Raw genomic sequence first — 25589 nt, forward strand, 5'->3', positions numbered from 1 at the left:
GGCAACACAGGAAGGTCCTGGCAGATAGCAGGCCGGATTTTCACAGAAAAAAGGGGTTCAGTGAATCTGAAAATGCACACACTGTAAAAACGACTTTCTACTTGGGGACCTTGATATAAATGTAGTTGAGTAAAAAGTACGATATTTGTCTTTCAAATGTAGTGAAGTTAAAGTCGCAAGTTTCCAGAAAAAAACATACTCAAGTAAAGTACAGATACTCAAAAAGTGTACTTAAGTACAATACTCAAGTAAATTTACTTCGTTACTGTCCACCTCTGAGTATAAGTGTCTGTGTGTACACATCTTTGTCTGTCTGTAGGTTGAGGACCCAGCTATGCGCTGGCAGATGGCTCTGTATAAGGAGACCTCAGGTAAAGCTGAAGACGCTGATGCACCGGAGAAGGTTGTGAAGAGAGTTCAGGAAGTTTCGGCTGTTCTCTTCCACATTGAGTTGGTGAGGCCTGTTTCCACATATACATGAAGTTACACGCTTATTTTCCTAAATTTAAGCCATTTCTTCTTCTTCTTCTTTGTCTTCCTTCAGACTGAGCATCCATTCAAGTCCAAGAAGATGGTTTGGCACAAGCTTCTGTCCAAACAGCGTCGCAGGGCAGTAGTGGCCTGCTTCAGAATGACACCGCTGTACAACATCCCCAGGTAAGACACACATAACCTTACTTTAATGCTGTCCAGGAGTATAGTGAGATGCACAGAATTATTTTTCCTTTTATTTCAGGCACCGGGGATCTAACATGTTCCTTAATGGTTACAAGCGCAATTGGATTGAAAATGAGGGCTACTCTTTTGAAGACAAGATGATCGATGACTTATCTGTAAGTCTGTATATCCATTTACACTCCCTGAGTACACCCTCTCGAGTGCAGTTTGTTCATAGTGTTGTTTTTTGCAGAAAGCAATGGAGCAGGAAGAAGAAGAAGAGGAAGAAACCGAATCAAAACCAGACCCCCTTCATCAACTCATCCTTCACTTTAGCCGCACAGCTCTCACCGAGAAAACGTAAGCAAATCGCTCTGTGATTTAGTGAACGGGATTTCTTGACAGGATTTCTTTTTAAGTAAAGTCACAATTATCTACTGTATATAGCGCTTTTTATAATACTCAGAAATAAACAGGAAAATAACAGTATTTCAAAACTGATCAATTATGAAATTACTTTAATTTCAGATGAAAGCAGCTCTACCGAAGACAGTTGCAAATATTCAGTTCAAATTAGTTCAAAGTTGATTCAGTTTAGTTCTTATAACAGTGTTGCAACATTCGTCAATTATGAAAGAAATTCAATTCAGCTAGTAACAGCTCCACATTGTCATTATTCAATTCAAATTATTTAAATGTTGAACTAAGAGCTGAAATTAGTTCAATAACAGTGTCAATGTTGCTATGTTAATCAAATAGTAAATTCAATTAAGCTGTAAAGCAGCTCTACAGAAGGCAATAATATTAATATTCAGCTCAAGAGATTTTAATATTGATTCAGCTCAGTTTAATGACGCCATAATAGAAGTAAATTGCCGTAAAATTACTGAAATGACTTTACCAGTAAATACAAAAATATGCTGTTCACACAGTCAAGGACGTTTCATCATTTTGCCAGTAAAACGCCATTTACACATAAATTTCAAAATACCAGTAAATTCTGTGACATCATTACTGGAAATGACCGCTAAACAGCTGCGCCCCCTGGTGTTGTGTTTGTTAACATGGAGGGGCATACGCAGTCAGTGTTTTTGTTGATGTTTTCATTTTTGTATCAAATGTTCACATTCATGCAGCTGCTTTTGGCCCAGAGACATCACATTAGATGACTTCAAACTGAACTACACAGAGCAGAGTAAATGCGTCATCTGCATCAGATTGTTATGATAGGCCCAGAGTAGACGTCTTTCATCAGCACGTTCTGAATTCGTTGCATACATGCTCATAATCTTGTTCTGCGTTCACACAGAGCACGTTAAAACTTCTCATACTGGTAAATACATTCCAGCATTCGTTCGGTATTTTTTAATTACAAAAGGTCCTGTTCACTAGGGGTGTAACGGTTCGGTTCAATACGACACAGTGGTGTCATGGTTCGGTTCGGTACGTTTGGTACAGGGGTATTTTGGTTACGTCGCAATGTTGGAAATATTTCTGTTTGGAACCATGAAGGCGAGCCAGTGGATATCACACACAAGCAACGTGCAAACTTTGCGCAAGAGTTATGCCAGTGAACGTCTTAATCTCAGTCAATTCACTATATGCAGAAAGTGAAAGTAAAAACAGAATGACGGAGTAATGACGGGGCTTTCGGCATCTAATGCCGCATATTCTCTCAGAGACGACGAGAGACCAATCTACTTCAACATTATAATGGTATATAGCTAACTGTTTTCATTTATTCTCTTAATACTCCTCTCGTGGCCGTGCCTTGGACTGCAGTTGAGCGCAGTGGCACTGAGAACATTATATTTCACACACTTTAAGCTCTTTTATTTTCCAAATGTAATAGGACTAGTCCAACGAATCGAATCGTTCGGTTTGTAATGTGTATCGAACCGAAAGCCTCGTTCCGAACGGTTCAATACGAATACGTGTATAATTACACCCCCACTGTTCACACATGATCTCTTAATGGTAATTTACCAGAAAAAGACTGTGTGAAAGGGGCTAATGTTGCAAAGTTCATTCATTTTGACATCATAATTAAAATTAAAAATTAAAAAAATGAACTTTTTTGATCTCATCTGATAGTGTCAATGCAGTCAAACTAATCATACTTCTGACATTTGTTTCATCCTCACTGCAGTAAGCTTGAAGTGGATCATCTATATATGTCATACGCTGATATTATGGCAAAAGTAAGTCATAAATCTAACTTTAAGACTTTTATGCCTTTGTTTATAGATGTAATGCGAGCTGACCTTACGTATCTCTCTGTTCAGAGCTGCCACATTGGTGAGGAGGACGAAGGGGGAGAGGAGGGGGGCGAGGAGCCATCCTTTGAGGTGCGACAGACAGAGATGGTATGGGGGCCTGGGGCTGGGGCCATGGGAGTCAGCGGAGCCAGCAGCTACAGCTACAGCTCCTGCCACGCACTGAGTGAACACATCCAGAACCACTGCACCCCGCACACTCGATGTCTCTCACTGTGCCTCTCATAATTTCAGCTCTTCTCTGTCTCTCTTTCTCTTTATACCTGTTGTGGACTGATCTGTGCACTCCTTTGCTGGATTCTGAGTCTTTGTCTCTGTTTATCTTTGTGTTTTTATCGCATGACTTGAGCGAGTGCAGAGAGATGGCTGCACACAAAACAGATGAAACAAAAAATACAGAACAAGACATGCTGAACACATCACAGTTTTGACCAATTTGGCTTCATTTGTAGACTGGCAACAATAAACAGGAAGCTAATAGAGGTGTGAATAGTTTTTCTAGCACTTTCTCCCCAGCTGGGAGGCCAATAATGCAAAATTTGAGCAAAATAGGCTGCCACAGCCCTCAAAACAGCATTGTTGTTCTCTCAGGCTATTTAGAGTAGTGTATTATTAGTGCTGTTGATCATTTCTGGAGTGTGTGTTTGTGTGTGAGATTTAAGTACGCACTCATACACACACTCACCAAACACCTTAACTGGTCTCCTAATACATTACCAGTCCCACCTCTCCAGAACCCTTTCTTCTCTGTTTGTAGGCAGTCGCCTGTAGTTTTCCATTCTGTCTGCATCTTTCATATCTCAAAGTTTTACTGACCTACTAACCCTAAGGACTTTTTGACTTTTTTTGTCCTTGCTGATATGGTTTAAATTCAGAAAATATCTTCACCTTCTCACCTGGCCAAAAAGATTCAGGTAGTGGGAGCTTCATTTGCTCCATTCCATAACCTTGTGAGCAGCATTTTAAAGAGATAGTTCACCCAAAAATGAAATTTGCAGCTTCATTTACTTACCCTCAAGCCATCTTAAGCGTATATGACTTTCTTCTTTCAGATGAATCCAATCGGAGTTATATTTAAAAATGTCCTGGCTCTTCTAAGCTTTATAATGACAGTGAATGGGTGTTGATATTCAATAGTCCAATAGAATTCCAATAAAGTATAAACATCCATCATAAAAAGTACTCCACATGACTCCAGGGATAAATAAAGGCCCCCTGAATTGAATTGATGCATTTTTGTAAGAAAAATATCCATATTTAAAACTTTATAAACCGTAATCTCTAGGTTCTGCTAACTGTCATACGAGACATGCTTGCTTTTTTCTAAAAATCTATGGTTTTTGTATGATCCTCATCGTATGAATTCATCTAAAATCGCCCGCCTTTACACTTTCCTTTCAGAATGGGTTGGAAATACTCAACCATAAAATTGCTTCAAGCATAAAATGTAGTTTTTAGAATATTTGCAGTATGTTTAATAATTATTATTATTGACTATTGGCGTTATTAAAGTACAGTCAGGATTTACTAAAGATGCACAGTGAAGAATTAGGTGTGGACAGTTATGCCTGACCTTATTGAATATACATTTCTAGGAGTTTCCCTTTCAGAAGCAAAATAAAAATTAAAATGAATCACGCAACGCGATTTACTAACATTTGCGCTCGTCAAATTAATGGTATTTGCACCATTATTTAATGCCCCAAAAAAGCATGTCTTAAAGCAGTTGGTAATTTGTGCTGCTCTTGGTAGATTGCACTGGTCATTATGGAAATGATCTGGCTGCGTCTGTGCGCATTGTCAGTAAATCACCCGCAGAATTTTTCCCTCCCTTAGGCGCTTTTATGGAATTGCGCTCTGACGCTAATTTGCCCTGTTTAGTAGGGTTGTTCCGATTCCGATACTAGTATCGGAAATTCCACCGATACCACAAAAAAATCTGGCATCGGTATCGGCGAGTACTTGAATCCATGTATCGATCCGATACCATTCTTAAACAAGATCTATAGTTATGCCCGCTAGCTTTGCTTAACGCTGCAAATCGGAAATCAATTCTTCTTCGCTGCTCAGAATGCAAACACAGGAAGTTGTGCACAAGCAACCACTATTTAGAGCAGCAAAGAATAAATACAAACGTGGTAGCACATTGCCAGTAAATCACTCGCATATGCGACTAAATCTTCACCCTGGGCGACTAAATAGTGTATAATATTAGCCACTGGCTAATAAATGCTCAGATTATACTCGCCAGTGTGTGAGTTGGAGGCTATGTATAAGTTTAGCACAGATATATTGTCACTCGCTGAACACTCTGACCAAGCGCTTCAGAGTTTCACTCTCCGTCAAGCGATCTGGGCTATTTTTCAGTTCATCTGAATGAATGCGCAGCGCACCTGTATTTGACGTACCGTAAGCTCTAGTGTGAGCTTTGCTTTTCGCCGTCGCTTTGCTTTTTTTCCTCACATGCAAAGAGAGAGAGAGAGAGAGAGAGAGAGAGTCTTATGTAGCGCGTCAATTCTGCTTGGTATGTAAACGATATTCTTTGTTGTATTTTCCTGTCAGAATAACGGAGTTCCTTTGGAATTCTTCATCTTTTAAGAACTGCCGGGTTCTCCGGTAGTAGGCGGAGCTAATGCGCAAACGACAATCTCATTGGCTGGCGCTCACCTATAATCGTCCCTGTTTTGATTTCAGCAAATCAGTTCAAGCGAACGCAGACAACGTGATTAATATTCATGAATCCAGCAGCTCGTTAATCCTTAGTGCGTTTTATATTGTTCTTAGTAGAATTCATAGTATGATTATTATCTTATCAGTATTATTGATAGTTCCCCATTTTTAGAAACACTGAATGACCAAAAAAGCACCACCACCAGTTCAGTTAAAATGACTGTATTCATGGTTACCAAGTTTTAATTCTAATTGCTAAAGTTATATCATTAAATAATACTCGATTATCATAATACATTTATAATGCTTCACTGACTGATGTTAAGAGTGTACTTTTAGATATTTAAATAGATTTTAAAAATGGAATGCCATTTTCCAAACATTATATATTATATTTTTTTGTTTACTCGCCAGACTATCTATCTATCTATCTATCTATCTATCTATCTATCTATGGTGAAGCACACCATAAAATAATTGTATCTATTCATACAGATCTAGTAGTACATACAGCTGTATAACCAGATACACACCCAGGTATCGGATCAGTACTCAGTATCGGCCGATACCCTGAGCCTAGGTATCGGAATCGGTATCGGGAAGGGAAAAAGGGTATCGGAACATCTCTACTGTTTAGTAAATCTGGCCCATAATATCTATTGTTTACTCAAATTACACAGATTCATTTTGGCCTTAATAGTATTGTAACAGATAATTGCGGCATGGCATGAACGCTGCATAATTGTAATAGGAGTATTATAGAATATGTGTGTTTTGGTGGTAAAGGTTTTATGAAGGCTGACAGAATTTTCTGGATTTAGATCAGGCCTGTATGTGATGACCTTGTGTGTCTCCAAAAGTGTGTCTCCATGTCTTTGTTTTGAATTGGAACAAGTCTTTTTCTCTGTACTCACCAAAGACTACAGTAAAAGCCTGCACAGACACAAACAAACACATTCAGAGCATCACATTACAGAAAGAACACACTTGACATATTTCCATCTAAAACAACAGGTAAAAAAACACACATTTAATTAATTACAAAGATTATCAATACAGCATTAAGTCACACAATTTGTAGGACATGGCCTGGCTCTCAGGGCGGGGTGGGAGTGGGTGGGGCTTCATGCTGGGGTTGGGACGCTTGGGTGCTTTTAGGGGTGGGTTCAGCTTAAAGATCAGCCCGCTTGATGCATTGTATGTACTTGTATAATCCTTTTTGTCAACAGGGTATCATCACCACCAAATTTCAAATGGGTCACTTCGATAAATGTTCAACTCTACAGAGAACAATTTCTTCCATTTATTGTGAGATATATTATTGTTGTGAATATGCCGTAACAATATGCTACATACAATGCAATATGCTAAGTAGTCTCTAAAACACTGAAAATTAATAACAGTCTCAGACAAGAATTCACAATACAATAACTGCTAAGAAGTAGCCAATACGTAAGGGATAATCAACGGCTAGCTGCGCGTCGGGTGGTTCTTCGTCTCCACGTCGTGCATTCAAATAATTTAATGCACAGCTAGCCGTTGATTATCCCGTTTATGCCATGGTCATTTCCCAGCATTCACATATTAAAGATGTTAACAATATTTGTGCTGCAATATTTGACCGGAACGATAAAAATGACGGTTATTTTCGTCTGCATTACTATTCAACTGTGACTGTATGTTACTATGGTTACCAATGTTTATAGGAAGCGATTAAACTGACCTGGAACTACCTGTGCAGTTCAACGAATTTACCTGAACACCTGCCAGCCAATCAGAATCGAGTATTCAAACAGACCATGGCATAATGCAGTATACTCAAATGCTTTTAGTCTTGGTTTTCGCTAGTGCAGTTTTAACATAAAAATAAATCTTTTATACACTACCGTACAAAAAATATATAAAAATAATACTTTTATTCAGCTATTTTATTCATGTTAAATTGATCAAACATTTAAAGTGTTAAGAAGATTTGTACAGTATTTTAATCAAATGCTGTTTTTTTAAACTTTCTATGCATCATAGAATCCTGAAAAAAAAAAAAAATCACGGTTTCCGCAAAATATTGAGCAGCACAACTTTACTTTTATTTATAAATTGAAAATACCTTTTTTATGTCATACTTTGCTGCCATAAGATGATTTAGCATTCGTGGTGTGAGGGTTTGTAAGAAAGTACAGCACCCAGCTGTATAATGTAAGGGAAGAGCCAGTAGTATCATACAAATGTGCCTCATTGTTCATGGAGAGCAGGTCTGCTTGCTGTAGTCTAACGTTTGTGCCAGTCAGCAAACGTGAACGGCTCAAATAACGGACACATGACTAATAGCACTTGTGGTTTGTATGAGAAAGATTGTGTAAGCTGTGTGTATGTAGATGAATGAAGAAAAACAAGCATAAGCGCTAATTAAGAAGTAAAAACTGGTATAAAAATAGTCAGTTCTTCACATTTTCTTTAATCATTTTTATACAAGACATTTTCTCAGGTATTCAGGGAGAAACCAAAAATAGAAACTCAAAAATTTACTAGATAGAACTTTTTTTAAACTTTACTAGATACAATTTTAATCATTCTTCTTGTCATATATAACATCTAATTTGTATAAAAATAGTGTAATGCTTAGTGTATGAGTGAGTGTGTGTGTGTGTGTGTGTGTGTGTGTGTGTGTGTGTGTGTTTGTGTGTATGTTGGATGGTCGTGGGGCAGGGGTATTTAAAGCCGGGCATCATTATGACTGGATTGTTTGTTTTCATCTAATAGGAGAAGGAGATGGAAAAGCAGAGGCTTCTGTACCAGCAGTCCCGTCTACATGACCGCGGAGCAGCTGAAATGGTTCTGCAGATGATCAGTGCTTGCAAAGGTGCACACACAATCACTTACAACACATGCATTTGGACAATGACAAAAACAAAAAGTAAATGCCAAGTTCTGTCATGAAACTCTATATGGCGCAGCGTGATGGTCGTTAACGCAAATTGATGATATTCACAGCAGTAAACTACTTGGCACAAGCTGATTGGTTCATGTTATATACGTAGCCAATGAGCTTACTGCTTTACATTTAAATGGCTGGTTAGCATTCACTAGAGCAGTTTGCAGCACACATTCAGAGTTCCTTTGTAACCCTTCACCTTCCCCAGCTCCACCTGTATAGATCTGCTACGGTTATTATATATGTTATTTGTGCAGCAGCAGTATGTTTTAAACTCACAGCACTGTATCAGCATATGGATTGGCAGTAGCAAGTTCCTGTACTTGCTTTGCCGCAGCAGCAGCAATAATCTACAACGACAGCAATAACCAGCAGCAGCGTAGTACATCTATTCCGCCAAATATGTTAATATTGTAATATCCATTACCATGCTAAAATCTTCAGGGAGTTGTCGTGATAGAACCATTTTTAATATTTTTAGTAACTATTCTATTTCAAATAAATGCTGTTCTTTTGAATTTTCTGTTCATCAAAGAATCCTGACTCTTTTCAAAAACAAAATCTCTTATTGGTCCCAAACTTTTGAACTGTAGTGTAGATCATTCTAGAAAATACCCTTACCAGTTCTAACAATCACACAAGCTTTGGTCTCTTGTAATTTTTTGTTTTAGGTGAGACGGGAGCCATGGTTTCATCTACTCTCAAACTTGGCATCTCCATCCTCAATGGTGGCAACAGTGCTGTTCAGCAGGTCAGCTGATAGTACTCTCTCTATTAGTACAAGGAATATGCCTGTGTTATTTCTTAAATGAAGTTGCCATGCTAAGCTTTACAGATTAACTCAGTGCAACATTGACAAAACTGTCTTGATGTCTTGTGACAGAGGATGTTGGACTACCTGAAAGACAAGAAAGATGTGGGCTTCTTCCTCAGCCTACAGGCTCTCATGCAAACCTGCAGGTACTGTACACGGCCTTCACTTTCTTTTATTTTATTGTTAACTTTAAAATGATGAGTATTATTTCTTTGATAATTATGTTGAACTATAGCAATATTAGCAACAAAAATTATCTTCTGCTGTGCTGACTATAGGTATTTGGCAGACTGTAGATGTATGATATAAATATGGTGTTTTGTTTGTTGACAGTGTTCTGGACCTGAATGCGTTTGAGAGACAAAATAAGGCAGAGGGTCTTGGAATGGTGTCAGAGGAGGGCTCAAGTGAGTGTAACTACACTGAGAACATCATATAGATTTGCATCCTCCTATCTCTCGCCTTTTTAGTGATAAAAGTTATCCTTGAGTTTAGGACCTATTCACACTATATCTGAATTTTCAGCATGAAAAATTCAAAACATTCACAACATGATTTAAATGAGAACAGGAGTATATACTCCTCCGTGCTGATTCATCATACTACTGTATGATGATCTGTTGGGGTTTTTTCATTCTTAGGCTAAGTCTTTTTTTTTTTTTTTGGTGTGTTATCGTATGAAAGCTGGTGTGAACAAACCTTATCAGAAGCTGCATAGGTTAAATTACATGTTCTTGTTTTCATAAATACAATAAAATATTTTCACAATTATTGCTGATTATAGATTGTTGGTTTATTATATGCCCAATATATTTTTTTATTTTAATTTCTTAATCAGTATTTTTGTCTTGTTTCTTACTTAAGAAGACAAATTGTATAGTATAATTAGACTTGTTTTCAGAAAATATATATTTTTAAAGTTTATTTTCTTAGCCAATTGGCATTTTTACTTGTCTGAAGCATAAATCTAACAAAATTTAATCAGGTGCATGGTGCATTTGCCATTGGTGTGAGAAAAATAAACTTAATTCAATATATATATATATTCTTTAAAACAAGTATTAATATTTCAGCTTTGCTTGTTTAGATAATTTTTTACTGCAAAATGATACAAAAATATTGATTATAAGGACATTATTTTTTGCTGTTTTGTACTTTATCATGTGCTTTTTGGTCCACAGGTGACATTTCCAGTCTGTAGGTGTAAGACTTAATGTTTAATGTGCATTATCTTTGTTTCTTACAGAACCATCATAGTGTATCTGTTTGTATTAGTTATATTTCCCATGCCAGAAGCCTACAATCCTACAATGTCCAACTCACTGCCTCTTTCTCTTTCTCCCTACCACCATCACTCCATCCCCAACCTCCCCGTATATGCCTCTCCTCTCCTTCTTTCCTCCTTCTTGTTTTTCAGACATCAAGCTAGAACGTGGTAAATAATCTTGTCTCTATATATTTATCGTCACTCCCTCTTTCCTTCTGTCCCATCTCCTCCTGTCTTCCTCCTTTTTTCAGCTCTTACATTGTGAAGATCTCCTTTCGTTGGCGTGTAGTTTACCTGCAATTCATTTCGCACTCAAGGGAACTTAAAAGAGAACTTTTCAGTCATTGCAAAGGTTTTGGGGTAGCCAACTCCTTTACGATTCTTATAAAACAATACATGGATTCCACATTATTTAACTGTAATGCAATTCTTATGATTTGAATCCTGTTTTCAGAGAAGTTTTCTTATACAGCTTGTCCTGTTATATGCAATGGTTGTAAAGTTTCTTTACACTTTGCCCTTGAGTGCACTGTCACAGATCTACTGTACCTCCAGCATTCATTGACTGATTGAGAGGAAAGAAAGACATTTGTCCTTTCTTTTCTGATCAGTTTTCTCTGAGGAGATCACAGAGAACTGTGGTGACCAGTGTCACCAAAACCATGAAATGATTTGCAGATTCAGGAAACTTAAGTCCTTTATCTCCTGAAATGAGCCATCTAACATTATTTGAACCGTTCTTTCAAATAATGAGGTGCCATGTTTACTTCAGAAGAACAAATGTGTCTGACATGACACAGTATACCGTAGAAATTATCTAGTGTTTAGTCTCTAGAGCATTTTTTATCCTTCATTAGTGATCATTAGTAACATTAATAAAACCCATCTTCCATTTCATTCTTATAAAGTTTGCCCAGATTTGCTCTCCATAAATTGCTCTCCATAAAATCTTCCAAATCTTCTCTTACATCTCTTGTGCTTTGGACATGAATGATCAAGTCATTTTGAGTAGAAGTATGCTATTAGTTTATTAAGTAGGTTTACAGTCCTTTTTGCCCTGGTGGAAATTAAAACAATTGTAAACCCAGTCACCCAAAATCCCCTAGCAACTTCTTGCAACGTCTTGCAACACCCTAAGAACCCTCAAGCAGCAAGATTCATGAAAAATTGTATTAAAATTATTTTTAAACTGCTATTTTCTTCTTATTTCTAACTTAAGAATACAGTATTTTTTATATTGATGGATTAAGAATGTTTTTAAATTACTGAAAATCACTGTAAATTACCTCTTGAACTCCTCTAACTTTGTCTTAAATCCCCCAAGGTAAGATGTTTATTTTGGGGAATTGTTTAAAATACTAAGTATTACACTTTCTAATACTAAAACTACTTTTTATCTCACAATTCTGACTTTTGTTCTCAGAATTACGTGATATAAAATCGCAATTGTGAGTTATAAAGTCAGAATTACGATTTATAAAGTCACAATTGCGAGATAAAAACTCGCAATTCGGACTTTTTTTCTCGCAATTGCGAGTTTATATCTCGCAATTTGGACTTTTTTTCTCAGAATTGTGAGACATAAACTCGCAATTGCGAGTTAAAGTCCAATTTTGGGGAGGGGGGCTGATATGTTCGCAGAATTGCAAGTTTATATCTCACAGTTCTGACTTTATTTCTCAGAATTGCAACTTTATGTCTCGCAATTCTGACTTTTTAACTGAGAAAAAAAAAGTCAGAATTGTGAGATAAAAAGTCGCAATTACCTTTTTTATTCTTTATTCAGTGGCGGAAACGGGTTTCCATACAGAAGTGACACAAATGATTAAACAATCATTAAACAATGATTGTACTTGTGAACACAAGGAAAATAGGGAGCTTGTTTTTAGTTTTTACAATTACGACAAATTTTTGCTAGTGTTAAGCAAATATGAGGGATGCACAGGATGCATTCACTCTAGAGAGAATACAAGAAAGACAGAGCGCTCATACAGCTCATCTTGAAGCAAGCTCTTTAAAAAATAACTATTTAAAGCCATGGCACAATAAAAAAAAATGTGACACAATGTGCTGAACCACATCAAGCCAGTTAGAATGAAAAAAGTGTGTGCTTTTGACTATTGTGCTTATCTGCAGGCAGCACAAAATGACCACCTTTGAGTAGTTGAACAGCGAGTCTTGGGCAAGAAGCGCCATACTGACGTTATTGTATGGAAAGAAAAAAATCTTACGACTTTTGTTCAAGAATTGCTATTCCTGACATTTTTCTTATATCTTAAGAAGATTTTTGTGAATTTGGCTCCAGAACACTCAAGCAAATACTTAGCAATGTTAAACCCCAATGGAGTGATCCAATTTTGAGAGCTTTATAGAGAGCATTTCAAAGTGAACATCTTGAACAGCTGAACAGGCCTACAAATTAATGGACATAATTGAAAGTTTAAATGAACAGCTTGCTGATTTAACATTTAGTCATGCTTTATAGTTATATGACTTGACTTATACCCTACTAGCCAGTGCATCCTGAAACTAGATGGCCAAAATGTAATGCATGATTTCTATGACAAAACAATAGTATTTTATTAATTATTATAATTGAATTAAATGATACTGTGATTAACAATACATTTGCATAAGTTAATTATTTGAATTGTGTTTTAATGACAAAGCAGTGCACTCATAAAGATGTAACCAGTGTTTTTTTTTTATTTATTTTTTTATTCAAATTTCTATTTTTGGGGGATTTTAAGTTTTGTGACTCCTGTTTTAAAATGTTTTAATTGTTTCAGTGTTTTTTTTTTTAGCTAACCTCGTTTCCAGATACTCACTCCCTGACTGATATACATTGGGCACTAAATCTGTGTGATATGTATTACTTCCCATTTCTTGACATCTTTGTATGTATTTTATTCAGAAAATAGCTTAATTTTTATGAGATTATCCTTTTTTTTTTTCACACAATGGTATTTTTCATGTTTATCTTATTAGTCTTACTCTTGTCAAATAGCGTCTTATTCCACCACGTATATTTCTTAGCACATTACCTCTGGCTCATCTTTCCCCTCCACTTCTCTCCCACACCTCCAGGAGTGCAGTAGATCTGTTTTGCATGATTGTGTGTGTGTGTGCTGTTTTTTGTTCAGGTCTTGTTTAAGACCAAAACTCTTCTCCATTTGTGTCCTTCATGAAGATCTCACTGTGTAGTGTGTCAATTTCAGTGTCGGATGCATTTATCCATGTTCCATGTCTGTTATATCCCTGTGCAATTCCATACACGTTGGCGTTTTCTATCAGTTATTGTATAAATGTTATAAATGTCCCTTCAAAGTAGCTGTACTTTCAATTTGTGATCTATCAGACTGTATGTGTGTGTCTACTAGTGTTTCCATTCTGGGAGAGGGGAGGGCTTTAGTTTGTGGATTCAATGTGGACGTCAGGTCTCTGCCTCCCCTTTCCACGTTTGCTGGTCTGCTCTGCAGTGAACTGCTAAACGGATGTGCCACAGCAGGTCTTTGTGGTTCACTAACATGCTAATAGCTGGGCTGGAAGTGCTGTGAAGTGGTTATTCTCACAGAACACAGACACCCTAATCACCCTGAATAGTGAAGGGATAGTTCACCCAAAAATTAAAATTGGGTGAAGACTGGATTAATTATGCTGAAAATAGTTTTTTATATCACAGAAATATATTAAAAATCAAAACAGTTATGTTTAACTGTAATAGCATTTCACAATGGTACTGTTTTACTCTATTTTAATCAAATAAATGTAGCACTGGTGAGCATAAGAGGCTTCTTTTAAAAACCATTAAAGAAATTTACTAACCCCAAATAGTTTTGAATGATGCTACATGCTGTAACTCATATAAGTACTTCAAACCTATATACTAAAATCAATATATTAGTATATCAATATACTATCTACTGTATTAATATACTAAGTATAGTTCAAATCTATTAACATATTTACTGACATTTCGCTTGAGACTTTAATTAAAATTAAACCTTATCTGGAGTACTACTTGTGCACAATGCACATTTCTTGATATTAAGCCTAAAATGTGTTTTAATGTCACTACTGATGAGGATTGTATGATCTTTGAAAAATATCAGTCTTTAAAATGCAAGATATTTAAAGTGTGCCTGAAGTATACTTGCAATAGTTCCACTTTAGCACAATCAAATATACTTCAGCATATCTTTAGCTGGACTTCAGCACTACTTCCACACAATTAAAGTGCATTAAGTACAAAATTAGTTTTTCCAGTTTAGCAGACTTTAGGTGTACAAATTTAGTCTACTAAAAGCACAATTGCAGGGTATTTTATTAAGTACATAATAAATATGATGATGTATTTGTAGTATACTTAGCATGAAATGAACGTATTTCAAATTTATTTTAATATATTTATTTTTCACTAAGGGTATTATTATTTTATTTTTATTTTTTTAAATTCAAAACTTCCCTTCTAGCCGGAACTCAGATTACATAGAAAATAGCATATGGGTTTAAAACAACACAAGGGAAGTAAACAATGACAGGAGTTTTATTTTTGGTTTAACTATCTCTTTAATATAAAAAAGAAAAGAAAATTGTCCATCTGCATAAGAATGGTCTGGTCATATTCCTATCTAGAGATATTTTGTCACATTTTAGTTTACAAATTAACCATTTTAATCTTTGAAATGAATTGTAAAAACATTTTATGCCTATTCACCACTTTATTTTGCCTTTAGAGGTCTAGTGTAATTCACACTCTCGTACAGTAAAGCACTGTTTAGGAGTTCTTCTCCCACATTCATGCTGTGTGTATGTGTGTGTCCCTGTTTAGAAGAGAAAGTGATGGCGGATGATGAATTCACTTGTGACCTTTTCCGCTTCCTGCAGCTGCTCTGTGAAGGCCACAACAATGGTGAGCTTCCTGAGATGTAGACTAATGCTTCTGAATACTTCCTCCACCACTTCTGTTTACTCACTGTAGTGTCTGAAAAGAAAATGTGACCCTGGACCACAAAACCAGTCTTAAGTCGCTGGGTTATATTTGTAGCAATAGCCAAAAAAACACTGTATGGGTCAAAATTATAGATTTTTCTTTTATGCCAAAAATCATTAGTATATTAAGTAAAGATCATATTCCATGAAGATATTTTGAAAATGTACTACTGTAAATATATCAAAACGTCGTTTTTGATTAGTAATATGCATTGCTAAGAATTCATCTGGACAACTTTAAAGGCGATTTTCTCAATATTTTGATTTTTTTGCACCCTCAGATTCCAGATTTTCAAATAGTTGTATCTCGGCCAAATATTGTCCGATCCTAACAACCCATACATCAATGGGAATATTATTTATTCAGCTTTCAGATGATGTATAAATCTCAATTTAGAAAAACGCTTAAGACTGGTTTTGTCCAGGGTAACAAATCATGAAATCATAAAAAGATGTGTTCCAAAAACATGAACATCTCAGTTCAAATTTTGCCTTTACATAAACTCTACATATACACTGTAACAATTTAACTTTTATTCACCAAGGACAGATTAAACTGATCAAAATTAACAGTAAATACACTTTTAAAATGTACAATTACTAAAAAAAAAAAGTTCATCGAAGAATCCTGAAAAAATTTTTTATCATGGTGGAATTGTATCATTCCACAAAAATAAGAAATTACGTTTGAATATTTTATTTAAAATGTAATAATATTTCACAATATTACTATTTTTTGTTGTATTTTTGATCAAATAAATGCAGCCTTGGTAAGCATTAAAAAAAAATCCCAAGTTGGTAGTGAAAATGTGTGAAATACCTAATTATTTAAAAGAACAGCTGGTTTTGCATTACCATCTCTCTCCAGATTTCCAGAACTATCTGCGCACACAGACAGGCAGCACAACTACGATCAACATCATCATCTGCACTGTTGACTATCTGCTCAGACTGCAGGTATAGCTTCATCTCGCCTGTTTTCCTCTACATATACTAGCACCAAAAGTATTTGGACACTTAAAAATATGTTAATGTCATTGAGCTGTTTGAGAACAAGTGAATATTTGTCCTCACTCTGTCTTCTTTTCTGTCTCAGGAGTCTATCAGTGACTTCTACTGGTATTACTCTGGGAAGGATATCATTGATGAACCAGGCAAGAGAAACTTTTCTAAGGCAATGACGGTTGCTAAACAGGTTTTCAACAGCCTGACAGAGTATATCCAGGTACTGATGTCACCGCTATATGCAGTCAAGCTCTTTCAAACCTGCAAATTTCCATCTTTAACATAGTTTTATCTGTTTTTTTGTTTGTTTCTTCACCATAGGGGCCTTGCACTGGTAATCAGCAGTCTCTGGCTCACAGCAGATTGTGGGATGCCGTGGTGGGCTTCTTGCACGTGTTCGCACACATGATGATGAAGCTAGCACAGGTAGGAACACAAATGTTGAGTGCACACACACCCCTAACGTGACTGATAAATCTTATTATATTGATCAATTTTATTGCACCTAGAAGACCCCGGAAATTTCCTGGAAAGGTTCCGTCAACACTGAATCAGTATTATCTGTATGTTGGTTTATTTTGACATTAAAATACTTGAGTTTTGCCTAATCTAAAATCAAAACATAATTTCACCAGCTTTACACAGAGGAAATCAGAGAAAAAAATGCATTATTTATTTATTTATTTATTTATTTAAGTATTGCTGCAAAAAAATGTTTGTGAAAGTGTTTTTAAGAGCAGGAGTATTCAGATGTTAAATCAGTTGAAAGCTTTTCTCAGATGTTCCATTTTTATAGTGTTTGAGTTGCATTGAGCTTATAATTTGTGCAACAGAATTGAAGTCAAATACATGTCATACATGTACATACTTATATATTCTATATAAGTATGATCAGAGTAGACTAATGAAGAATATTTTCTCTGTTTTGGAGGTTGCATTTTTTTTCTCAGTACTAATGTTTAGTTTTTACTATGCATAGTCTAATTAATTTATTTATTAAAATCTGTTTTATTTGATACTTTTTTTAATAAGTTACTGATCCATTTACTAATTTGGTGTTGACTGTGGTTATTAACTCCCTGAGTCAGTTTCTACCTGTTTATATAATAAATTATAGGTTTAGAAGAAACCTTATTGGAGTTACTGGAGTATTGGAGTATTAAAGGGGTCATATGATGCGATTTCAAGTTTTCCTTTCTCTTTGGAGTGTTACAAGCTGTTTGTGCATAAATAAGATCCCTGAAGTTACAAAGACTAAAGTCTCAAAACAAAAGAGATATTCTTTATAAAAGTTAAGACTCGACCACGCCCCCCTAAAACGGCTCATTTAAACACGCCTCCACATGTCTACGTCACGGTGTGGGAAGATTTGCAAAACACCGCCCAAATGTATACGCAAAGAAAGAAGGCGGAACTGTTATTCTCATTGTAGTATTGTTGCTGCCACCAGTGCCATGTCGTGGAGATGCTGTGTTTCGTTATGAAAGTACTTTGTTTGGGCTTCCAAAAGAGGACACAACTAGAAATCAGTGGTTAAGTTGTATTTACAACACTGTTCCAGAACAGTTCAACCCAAATATTAGAGTGTGTGCAGCGCATTTTACGAAGGACTATTTCCTGAACATGGAAGAGTAGCCTACAATGCTGGCTTGCACAAAGGCTGTTTCTATAATGTGGGGCAATTCCAACTTTGCAAGGACAGTCTGACGCTTCTGACTCACAGCCTGTAAGTACGTTTCTGCTACTGACTATTCAAATGCGAGTTTTGAGCTGTGTAGAGTAGTGCTTGTTGTTTCTCGTTTCTCCGATCACAAATGCAGACATGGTAATGTTTACGCGTTGCGTTGCATCGCATCGCGTAAAAAGACAGTACAGGTCATTATAATCAGTAATTATGTCCCCACTGGATGCAACAAATGCCTCGTTTATAATGGGTTTTATTGTTCTTGTGTCGTCGTGCTGGTAACATTTCCATCTCATGCTTGAGGTATTCGGCCAATCACAACACACTGGATAGCTGGCCAATCAGAGCACACCTCGCTTCTCAGAACGATGAGCTTTGTAAAAATTGGCGTGTTTCAGAAAGGCAGAGCATAGAGGAGCAACAATAATGTACAGAATGTGGAAAATACGTTTTTTGAACCTTAAACCGCATAAACACATTGCATTACACCAAATACACAAAATAATGTTCTTTTTAGCAATGTCATATGACCCCTTTAAAACATATGTGACCCTGGACCACAAAACCAGTCTTAAGTCGCTGGGGTATATTTGTAGCAATAGCCAAAAATACATTGTATGGGTCAAAATTATCAATTTTTCTTTTATGCCAAAAATCATTAGGATATTAAGTAAAGATCATGTTCCATGAAGATATTTAATCTTTATCTTTATATTTAATCTTTATATTTAATAAATGTATCAAAACTTAATTTTCGATTAGTAATATGCATTGCTAAGAACTTCATTTGACAACTTTAAAGGCGATTTTCTCAATATTTAGATTTTTTTGCCCCCTCAGATTCCAGATTTTCAAATAGTTGTATCTCGGCCAAATATTGTCCGATCCTAACAAACCATACGTCAATGGAAAGCTTTCAGATGATGTATAAATCTCAATTTCGAAAAATTGACACTTAAGACTGGTTTTGTGGTCCATGGTCACATATAAGGAGACTTGGGGCCACTTTTACTAAACTGGGCAAATTAGCGTGAGTACGCAATTCCAAAACAGCGCTGATGGGTGTGGAAATTTTTGCGGGTGATTTACTAACAAATGCACAATTTAAAGAACACAGACGCAACATCTCATTTACATATCGACTAACACAATATACCAAGCGCAGCGCAAATTAGCATCGTCGCAAATAAAGAATAGAGAAATAAAGAAGCCACAGTACGTTGAAAAGAACCGGAGGCCAAAAAAATTAAGGGTTGTAAGAAGCTTTGATAGACCTGGAATTGTGTGACTCCTAGTTGAAGCAAATTAAAAATAACATGGCTTGGCAAATGGTATATGTTCAGATAATGTGTTCTTCTGGCATTCCAAATAAATTAATACGTATGGAAAAAATCCTCTCCCTTCTACCACGCACTCTATTTTCTGTGGTCCCTCCTCCTAGCAACAACAATTGCAGCCATTTCAAGCACAAAAAAGTTTAAGACATGCTTTTTTGGGGCTTTAAATAATGGCGCAAATACCAGTAATTTGATGAGCGCAACCTTAGAAAATCACGTTGTATGATTCATTTTAATACTATCCTCCCAAAAAATTTGTGTCTAAAAAGGGAAACTCCTACAAATGCATATTCAATAAGGCCAGACGCAAAAATAACTGTCCACGCCTTTTCAGCGCTAATTTATTACTGCGTGTCTTTTGTAAATCCTGACTACTTTTAACGCCAAAAGACAGTTTGCGCTGGTGCAAGCTGTTAGTAAAACTGGCCCTTGGTTGTTAAATTTCTTTAGCGTATCATATATTTTATGGCAAGCTTTTCTAAAATGTAATTAAGATTTTAATCGTGGTTTAAATAGAGCAGAATTTGTCTGATTGTGGTGTTTATTGGTTAATTGGTTGGTCACTATTTCCAAACTTGATTATAGTGGATTATCGAATGGATTGTATTTCACACTGTTGTTATTCTATTATATAAAAGTTTAGTCCAGTATCGCCACTAATCCATGAATGTGGAACATGTTCACAGTGTGATGTGAATGTTGATGCTCTAGTAATCTTTAATCATGCGTTGTTTCTCTTAACCTCTCTGTTGTGTTGTTTGATTTTGTTCTGTGTGTTACACATCTGGTACCTGTGTACTGCATTTTTGTATTTCTTAAAATTGAGAATCTCTCCCACTCTCTCAGGCTTCAAAAATGTGAATATGGCTGATTTACTTGTCTCCAGTCTGTCGAAAGATCAGTGCCCACCTGTCGAATTTGGTTTGTAAAAGACAAATTGACAAGGTTGTGTTTAATATTATAGGTGAGGCCTACAAAAGGCCAACGTAACTGTAATGAGCTTATTTTTCAACTAACCTTACTTAATTTTAATACAAAACAGCTTTGCCCTGGTTGCCTGCATAACTAGAAGTGAGAGACTATAAAAAACAGACATGCAAATAAAAAAATTGAATTAGTGAATGTATTTAAAAGGAATTGAGTGAATATAAGAGAGTGGGAGATACAAAATCAATACAAAATACAAAAATGTATTAAAAATGTTGATGGGTAACATTTTTATTCTGATGTGTAACCCTGCCAGATGCACCCTGACCCTGGACTCCGAAATGGCGTAAGGATCTTTGTTTTTGCTTCCATCTTACGCACTTGTGCACTGCTTTCTACACCTGTATACAGTACACAGAACAGTTTCTTCTTTGCTTCCTGTTTCTGTTGTATTGCTTATGTGTCAGCACGTTTTCTGCAAGTGTTTTCACTTGCATTTTTTGTCATGTACATTCCCTCTGTCCCCACTGTATCAGTGTGGAATTTCTGAAAACAGTCTTAACCTTGTTGGGTTTATTATGATATACTGGAGCTGAGGGAGGTGCCACTATGCCATGTTCCTGCTGTTGCTCACTTGTAGAGGAAATTTATTTCCCTCGACCTGCACTGTTACTCTTTTCAAATACAAACATAAATACAGTCTCAAGAAAATCTGTACAATACTGCGTAAATCTCACAAAACCTGTAAAGATCACGTCTGGGTAAGATTTTAAAAAGTATGAAATAATTTTATATATGTTTTATTTTCATTGCAGAGTGTGTGTATGTGTATATTTTTCAATTACAATTAGTCTAAACCAAATGACATTCGTTGTAATATTGTATTATGAACCTATGAATATAATATAAATTTGTTTCTTTGAAGCAATATACCATTTCATTTTTTTTTTTGCTTTTGATTTTGCAGTTTTGTGAGATTCATCTAATCTTTCTTAATGTGTATGTGCAGGCCTTTGTGCTCTTTTGTTGTTAAACATGTTAGTGTGTATACTGTGTTTGCAGGTGTGTGTGATATTGTTCTGTATGAAAGACTGTTTATGTGTCTGCTGGCATTCCTTCATATGCTTTAGACCATTAGCTAGGCACATATAAAATGTGTTTGCAAAGAACCTAGTTATTTATTGGCAATTACATATTATGCCACTTTATGGCAATATTTTGCAGATACAAAGTCATAAAGAATATGATAGTCCTCATCTATGCCAGGAGCTGACATCTGCTTCTGGCTGTTTTATCTTCATATCCGTCTTTAAATGTCCCTGTGTTAGATGTTAGGTTACAGTATGTGATGCTATGTTTGTGTTTGTTTATAAACGCAAACCCAGGATCATTTCTGGAGTAGAACACATTCTGAGGTAAGCTGAGAGTAGGTGGAATTTGTCCCAATAGTGCCATCTCCCACATCACCCCCCAAAAATAAAGATTTTAGTTATGCCACTAAAATCAAATTTAGCCTGATCAGGATACTTGGTGTTCTCGGTAAATCTCTTTTCATGTTTTTTTCATGGTTTCATGCTGCATATCATATTAAAAACTATGGAGTACCAGCAATATATGTGAACTGAAAGGTCCTTATGCTCTCTATCAGTAAGAGTTTGAGACATTTTTTGGATAATGATTTTTTATTTTATTTTCTTGTGTGTCTGAATCTGGTTGTGTGAAACAGGACTCCAGTCAGATTGGTCTGTTGAAGGAGCTTCTGGATCTGCAGAAGGACATGGTGGTGATGCTTCTCTCTCTATTAGAGGGTAAGAAATATCTGTCCATAAAATTTCACTTTAATCTGTAATGCCATTTAAAGGAGTCACTTCCAGAATAAAATCCAAAGCAGATAATTGAGTATCGGCAGCAGCAATAATCGGAGGCCAATGAATTCCAGGACAGAGTTCTAGCTTCACAGCTGAAGCTCGTGCTCTACTACTGGCTTTGGAAAATATAGAAAATGGACAAGAAAAACATTTTTCAATTCAAAATCCTGCCTTCAAGCACTTGAAAATGTAAAGACTGATCATCCCATAATTATAAAGATTTTAGCCAAAGCAGACTGTTTTTTCTTCTGCTGGGTTCCAGGTCATATGGGTTTTTCTGGTAACGAGAAAGCAGATATCACTGCAAAAGAGTGTGATGTCTTTGTGATGTCAAACCTGTGATAAAATTATATTAATGACATGTGGCAGATAGAATGGGATAAATGTCATGAAAGTAAGTTATATGAAACAAATCCTAATGTAAAAAGTTTTTTTTTTTAATTTAGTGTAAGATTTTTTTTTTTAAATCTAGGTATGAGCAAGTTGTTTTTACTAGGTGTTTTTTAGGTCGTACAAGATTTACAGATGGATATTTATTAAAAGATGAAGAACCACCATCATGCCTTACTTGCCAAACTAAAATGACTGTGAAACATATTTTATTGGATTGTACTGTTTTTAATGTAAATAGACAACGGTTTTATTCAGAGGTGTGTCTAACTGATTTATTTAAAAATGTACCATCCGAAATGTATTTTATAACCTTTTGTTAATTGTATACCTTGTATAATTTATTCAGAGAACACCATGAAAATAGCCTTGATGCTGGCATGGAGTTAAAAGTGGAATAAATAAATAAATAAATATGAATAAAAATGTCCTGATAATTTACTCACCCCCATGTCATCCAATATGTTCATGTCTTTCTTTCTTCAGTCGAAAAGAAATTAAGGTTTTTGAGAAAAACATTCCAGGATTTTTCTCTATATAGAGGACTTCAGTGGTGGCCAACATGTTGAAGGTCCAAATTGCCATTTCAATGCAGCTTCAAAGGGCTCTACACGATCCCAGTCGAGGAATAAGGGTCTTATCTAGCAAAAATAACGGTCATTTTTTCTTAAAAAATAAAAAATCCGTCTTGTCACATAGGAAAGGTCACATGTGACGTAGGCAGAAGTACCGACCCAGTGTTTACAAAGGGAACGTGCAAAGAAAGTCAAATGTCCTTTACATAAAAAAAAAAGGTAAAACAACGATGTTGGACGATTTTGAAGTTGGAGGAGAAAATGAGATTTTCGTTTTTCGAATTTTCGTCCTACCCTACCTTTTTGAACCGAAGTACACAGACAAAGAACTAACACGTGTGACCTTTCCAACATGATTACGTAATGTGTGAAGTCATGGACGCGCATCGCAGAGCTAGTGCAAGACAAGCATTTCTGATTAAAAAGTATATACATTTTATTATAAAATAAAGATCCTTTCGCTAGATAAGACCCTTATTCCTCAGGTGGGATCATGTAGAGCCCTTTCAAGCTGCATTTAAACTGCAATTTGGACCTTCAACCCGTTGGCCACAATTGAAGTTCACTATATGGAGAAAAATCCTGGAATGTTTTCCTCAAAAACTCTGACTGAAGAAAGAAAGACATGAATATCTTTGATGACATGAGGGTGAGTAAATTATCAGGAAATGTTTTATTCTGGAAGTGAACTAATCCTTTAAGTCATGATCTATAGCCTATATTTTCCTGTATTATTACAGGTAACGTTGTGAATGGCACAATCGCTCGCCAGATGGTTGACATGCTGGTTGAGTCATCCAGCAACGTAGAGATGATTCTCAAGTTCTTCGACATGTTCCTCAAACTGAAGGACATTGTGGCATCAGATGCCTTCCGTGACTATGTGACAGACCCTCGTGGTCTTATCTCCAAGAAAGACTTCTCCAAGGCCATGGACAGTCAGAAGCAGTACACTCCATCTGAGATCCAGTTCCTGCTGTCTTGCTCTGAAGCCGATGAGAACGAGATGATCAATTTTGAGGAGTTTGCCGATCGCTTCCAAGAGCCAGCCAAAGACATCGGCTTCAACATTGCTGTGCTACTCACCAACCTCTCTGAGCATGTTCCTCATGACACTCGCTTGCAGAACTTTTTGGAGCAAGCTGAGAGTGTGCTGAACTACTTCCGACCCTTCCTGGGCCGTATCGAGATCATGGGCGCCAGCAAGAGGATAGAACGTATCTACTTTGAAATCAGCGAGGCCAACCGCAACCAGTGGGAGATGCCTCAGGTCAGAGAGTCAAAGCGGCAGTTCATCTTTGATGTTGTCAATGAGGGTGCTGAGTCTGAGAAGATGGAGCTCTTTGTGAACTTCTGCGAGGACACCATCTTTGAGATGAACATTGCCTCGCAGATCTCAGAGCAGGAAGAGGAGGTGATCGAAGATGAGGATGAAGAAAATGAGGAGGAGAGCAGTGGTGGTGGAAATGGAGAGGGAGAAGGAGAAGAAGGTAATGGAGAAGCAGCACCACCTGAAACCAGCTCAGCCTTTGCAGACTTCATCAAGAGCGTAATGAACTTCATTAGCCTCTTCACTTTCCGCAATCTCAGGCGCCGTTACCGCAAAATCAGGAAAATGACCATAAAGGACATGATTGTTGGTCTGGTCATGTTCCTCTATACTGTCCTCTTTGGCATCCTGCACTTCATCTACAGCGTCTGCAGAGGTTTCTTCATGCTCATCTGGAACACTCTCTTCGGAGGAGGTCTGGTGGAGGGAGCTAAGAAGATGACATTGACAGAGATTCTGACTAACATGCCCGACCCAACTCAAGATGAGGTGCACGGTGACCTTCCACCTGAGCCAGGAGCAAGACAAGTACAAGAATCAGGTGGAGCTGGTGAGGGAGAGGAGGGAACAGGAGGAGGAGAAGAGGAAGCAGAAGAAGGAGAGGATGATGATGGTGGAAGACCTGGTTTTGGTCCTCCCGGCGGTTTAGGAGATATGGGAGAAACAGAGCCAGAGGAGCCTCCGACTCCAGAAGGCAGCCCACTCCTGAAGAGGAAGCTGGTGAGAAAAAGAGTTTTGCATTTGTAGTCTAAAGATGCAGTCACAGTTATCTTTGTTCTGTGAATTTTCACAGGCGAAATCCGGTCATTTTGGTAGGAATTAGTCAGGAATTACTCAGTCAGGAGAGTAATGTGTTTCCCAATGG

At 36.7% G+C, this 25589-nt stretch overlaps 1 protein-coding gene across 1 annotated transcript in view; it reads left to right on the forward strand.

The window, feature by feature from the left end:
* The window catches only part of ryr1b (ryanodine receptor 1b (skeletal)), a 110175-nt gene that overhangs the window by 75791 nt on the left and 8795 nt on the right, over positions 1-25589 (forward strand). The window contains 18 exon segments of the mRNA XM_058750549.1: positions 320-454; positions 545-657; positions 737-833; positions 911-1017; positions 2807-2858; positions 2943-3005; positions 8364-8463; positions 9207-9286; positions 9419-9495; positions 9683-9756; positions 10767-10784; positions 15448-15528; positions 16477-16565; positions 16705-16833; positions 16935-17039; positions 20878-20907; positions 22288-22369; positions 24135-25444. Of these exon segments, the coding sequence (XP_058606532.1) occupies positions 320-454; positions 545-657; positions 737-833; positions 911-1017; positions 2807-2858; positions 2943-3005; positions 8364-8463; positions 9207-9286; positions 9419-9495; positions 9683-9756; positions 10767-10784; positions 15448-15528; positions 16477-16565; positions 16705-16833; positions 16935-17039; positions 20878-20907; positions 22288-22369; positions 24135-25444 (2742 nt within the window).

Source organism: Onychostoma macrolepis, chromosome 18, assembly GCF_012432095.1.
Source record: "Onychostoma macrolepis isolate SWU-2019 chromosome 18, ASM1243209v1, whole genome shotgun sequence".
In the NCBI taxonomy this organism is placed as follows: Eukaryota; Metazoa; Chordata; class Actinopteri; order Cypriniformes; family Cyprinidae; genus Onychostoma; species Onychostoma macrolepis.